Raw genomic sequence first — 4,612 nt, 5'->3', positions numbered from 1 at the left:
TTTTTGATAATCATGGAATGTCTGATCGGAAAAATCGTTCCTAAAATTTTACATGTATTTGAGAGCCCCTTGGTTGGGGTGGTGTCAATTCTTGCCTTGCGTAGTACTAGATGGGTGTCGTTGCGGATGACGGTGTAATTGGTGGTGTAACGAAGATGAAACGTCAGAAGCACATGTGTAAACAAAACTAGCCAAACATAAAACCTGCCTCGCGTTTTGATATCGGAATCGGAATTAGAGTAGTTTTTGTTTCGATTTTTTGTATGTTTAAACATAATTAAACTAAAATGCCGATACATCGCCTTTTCGTGGGCAACGTTCCCGCGGGAACCAGTGAGCAAGAGCTGAAGCAGGAATTTTCCAACTATGGTTCGGTGAAAGCGATCGACCTCAAATGCAAACCGAATGCACTGAACGGTTCGGTGGACACGTTCGCCTTCGTCAACGTCGAGCTGGATGATCGTACCCTGTGGCAATGCATCAACGAGTTCCGGCAAGAGCAGTACAAAGGTGTCTACTTGAATGTATCGAAAGCTAAGGAATCGTTTTTGGATCGATTGAAACGGGAGCGAGAGGAAGCGGAAGCTGCCAAGCAGAACAGCGAAGCGCTTAATCCGTACAAGAAGGCCCAGGAGCACGAACCGGTTAAGAAGATCGCTGAGGCACTACCAGTTCTACCGACGATTGCGAAGCAGGTGGAAAGTTCCAGTTCTGAGTCGAGCTCGGAAGATGAATCGCCAGCACCACCACCGGTGAGGCGGTCGGCTGTTGCGATTAAAAAACCTCAGGTCGATGATGAAGATCAGCTGGTTAGGAAGTGGAACCAGGAAACCTACATCGAACATGGCAAGCTGAAGATTGTGTCCATCACCGGGCAGGTGAAGGAAGTGATCGATAAAAGCAAAAATCGCAACCAGCAGTCGGGCAAGGAGTTGGATGAGAAGGCAAAATTGGCCGACGAAAAGCGGAAGCAAGGATTGACAAACCTTCAGAGTGCTTACGAGCAGCAAAAGTCGGCTATTCAGGCGGCTTTGGCCGGAGGAGGGGATGGTGCTAAGCGGAAGAAAATTGTATTTGATGACGATGATGATGATCAGGCCGGAAAGAAGCCAAAGATATCGCTGTTTGGAGATGAAGATGGTGAAGATGGATTCAAGGCAAATTTTACGGTTAGGAAGCAACTTGCGGAGAATAGTAAGTATCTATCTGGAATAATTGCATTTTTCGCATGTGATTTAAATGAGCTTTCTTGCAGCGGAAAAGGGTCAGCGACTGTTCGATATGCAAACTCAGTTCCACGGCGATTCCCGTTTTAAGTTGGATGAGCGTTTCCTTGCCGATGATACGGCTGCTGGGCGGAAGAAGAGAATGTTGTACGAAAGGGAAAAGGCCACCATGGATAAAAGCGGTGTCAACGTGAACAATCAAGAACGCAAGAAGCAGATGGAGATTCTGTCGAAGGTGACCGGAAGGGACATTTACGATCGAGAGCAGTTCAAGAAGGACAACGTTGGAGCGAAGGGAATGCAACGGTTCGATCCTTCGGCGAAGAAGGAAGTTCCGGTGAAGAAGGAGAAGATTCTTACGGAAGAGGAAATTTTGGAGGCGAAACGAGCCGAACGTCCGGAAGAGGTGTTCCAAGTTACGGAAGATAAGTTTTTCAAGGTTTCCGATGGCTTATCCCATGCGATCGGAACCAACTCCGGAGGGTTTAGTTTGTTGTCCACATTTGGAGCTGCGGTGGCTGAAAATGCTGAAGAGGAAAACGATCAGGAGCAGCCTCTAGACAAACCAATGTATAGCGACGCTCGATTCAGGTACGAATCATCGGCTAGTGAAGATGAGGATGAAAAACCGGAAAAGGCAGTCGAAACCATCGCAGTTGTACCGGAAGAGGAAGCTACCAAGAAGAAGAAAAAGAAGAGTGGATACCTTTCGAAGCAGGGCATTTGGAAGGAGAATTTCTTCTTCCTACCGAATGATGCTCGCTTCGAAGAGGGTAGGAAGTTTTTCCTGGAATTTGCCAGCTCTGCGGCCGAAGCCAATGCCAGTAAGGGCGATCAAGCAAAGGATATTCGGAAGATTTTCAAAAAGCGCAGAATGCGCGAAACGAAAAATGTCAACCAGATGAGAGCCAAGCGTGGGCTGAAGTTAATGAAAGGTAAGCGAAAATAGATTCGTTGGTTTTGTGCTACGATAATTGGTGGGTGGTTTCATTTGAAAGAACTTCCCGAACAGATGTCACGGACTCAACTAGCAAGATTGCCAGCGGGTTCGCTCTGGCTAAGTTTATATGGTATATGGATTATTTCTATAAACATGATTGTCGGGGAAAGTGGGACAATATGGCCAATGGGGCAATGTGACCACCCGCTTTAAAATCAACTTATCGAACATATTTTACAAAAAATCTGTTGCAGGCTTGATGCTTGTAGCCTACTTCAACTATCCATTTCATTTCAGTCGAACAAAATACTTTTCTATAGAGCAAATATACGAAAAATGTTAGACTATCTCAAAATGTCAAAACTTTTATAAGATTTCTAAATCAGAAAATAAGATTTATCAGTAGTTTCTTATAACTTATCGCCGATATTCCTTTAGCAGCTTTATAAATGGTCATATTGGTTTCTTATATGAAACGATGTTTTACTAGTTTATAATAAACATTAAAAAATTTCTTAGCAAAATATTTCTTAAGTCCATTCGGAGCAATATGAGCACCACTGATATTTCAACTTAAATTCTTAAATTTTGCATTATTCCTTTCATAAATATGACTGTATCATATGAAATCACGTTTGGAAGCAGCTGCTTAGTAAAAAAATCAGTCATTCACAAGATTGAAAAAATATAGCCCTAATTGACAGTACTTCTTAAATTCTACAGAAAATAATTGCATAGGATTTAAAATCTGTTTATGCTAAAACTGTTCATTGTTGACCCTCCATAAAACCTCAAGGGAGCAGAATATTATTACCCGTTGTTTACAAGGTCGCTCATACCACCCCGACAGAGTGCTCATTCTATCCCAACGATTTAATTTCCCCAACGGTTACAAAACGAACATTAGCTATGAGTAACTGCATGTTGTTTTTTTTTTTCAAATAAGAGTAAATGTCATATGGAAAGAAAATGCTCTGGTTCAATTGAATTCAGTCGCTGAGTTGTTATACTTGACCGTGCACGTGTGGGGCTCGCTTATGAGTAACCTCCGTTTTTGCGAATTTGAGAAGACGAAATTAAAATTTGAGTTGGTTTAATTGGCCGTGTTCAGAGCAATAGGTTTGTGTCTTGGATTAACATAAGACGCATACATGGCCGATGAAGTCAACTCAAAATTGAGAGTTTTTTAGTTGATCATCGAGGACATACATACATTTAGGCGTTTTCTGGGCAAGTTTTTGTGGTCATCGATGATCAACTAATTCGACATCAGTGAGCATGCATAAAGGCGTATATGCGATGATCGATTCTCTTAATCGATTTTCTCCTTGCATTGCTACAGCAAGCGAAACAATTTTCTAGAATTTGTTCAATGTAGACTTGTAACAGGTTGTATTGGCAATCAGAAGCACCAGCAAACGCACCGAAAAACGTTAAATCTAGCGAGTTATTAACAAAAGAGAAAATCAATGAAGAGAATCGATCATCGCGTTTACGCCCTTATGCAGCTGTCGAATTATTTTTATGAATTTTGAGAATTTCTACCGATAACACGCAGAAAAAACGCTCTGTAGTGAATCAACAAAATATTTTGTTATTTTTTAACACAATGTCTTGGTTTGTTTCTGTTAATAAAAAAGTTTTAAATTAATAGAGCGAAAGTTTCTAATAATCAATTGTGTAATAAGCAAAATACCGGATATCACATTGGCGATCCTTGCCATAATGAACTGATGTCGTGTTTGTGTAAAATGTCTTTATTTGTTGTGATCAGATCAGAAACAGGAAAGCAATCAAGGTAAGGAAGTTGAAATTGCAATGTTGCTACGTAAAATGGCGACAATGAGGTAAACAAGTTTGAGGCGGGGTCCCGGAAAAAAATAACAATACAATTACCATAAAATAAAATACAATCACAACAAAATCTATAACCAACAATCTATCTTATTGTACGTATATTGTACAAGAAATTGTAACATATTGTTATTACAATAGATTTACAATACGTCCCATATAGTAAGAATTTTCAGCAATAGAACAACAATACAATTAATGGTAAATGGCTCATCTTTGTTCGGGAAAAAGTGATTTTTCTTATGGTTAAGATACATAACAACCTCCTTGTTATATTGTAGATTTTCCTATTTACCATAGATTATATTGTGAAAACAATACATCATATGGTTATTTTATCGTTGTAGACAATATGATTTACTGTAAATACAGTAAATTCTATTGTATGGTTACAATACATTTCATTGTGCCTCTATGGTTCTTTTTTTACGGGTAGGCCCAAGACCAAAATAAAGGGAATACAGAGAGTTGAGTCGGTACAAGACCAAGGCCAACGATTAAAAAGTTTGAGTCGGGAAAAGCCCAAGATAAAAAAAAAAAAAATATGTTGAGTTGGTAGAAGACCATGACCAACAATTGAAAAATTTGAGTC

The 4,612-nt window shown here is 40.0% G+C and overlaps 1 protein-coding gene across 1 annotated transcript; it reads left to right on the top strand.

Annotated features, from left to right (window-relative positions):
* The first annotated feature begins 225 nt into the window (after positions 1–225).
* LOC135716361 (probable RNA-binding protein CG14230) lies at positions 226–2,200 on the top strand. The gene is made up of 2 exons (XM_065238963.1): positions 226–1,194; positions 1,256–2,200. The coding sequence occupies exons 1-2, from the start codon at positions 288–290 to the stop codon at positions 2,173–2,175; spliced, it is 1,827 nt and encodes a 608-aa protein (XP_065095035.1). The 5' UTR covers positions 226–287; the 3' UTR covers positions 2,176–2,200.
* The last annotated feature ends 2,412 nt before the right edge of the window (positions 2,201–4,612 follow it).

This window comes from Ochlerotatus camptorhynchus, unplaced genomic scaffold (assembly GCF_037179485.1).
Source record: "Ochlerotatus camptorhynchus isolate MF236.1 unplaced genomic scaffold, CSIRO-AGI_Acam_v1.1 ptg001227l, whole genome shotgun sequence".
Taxonomy (NCBI): Eukaryota; Metazoa; Arthropoda; class Insecta; order Diptera; family Culicidae; genus Ochlerotatus; species Ochlerotatus camptorhynchus.
The sequence above is the reverse complement of the archived record's forward strand: the minus strand, read 5'-3'. Positions and strand labels throughout refer to the sequence as shown.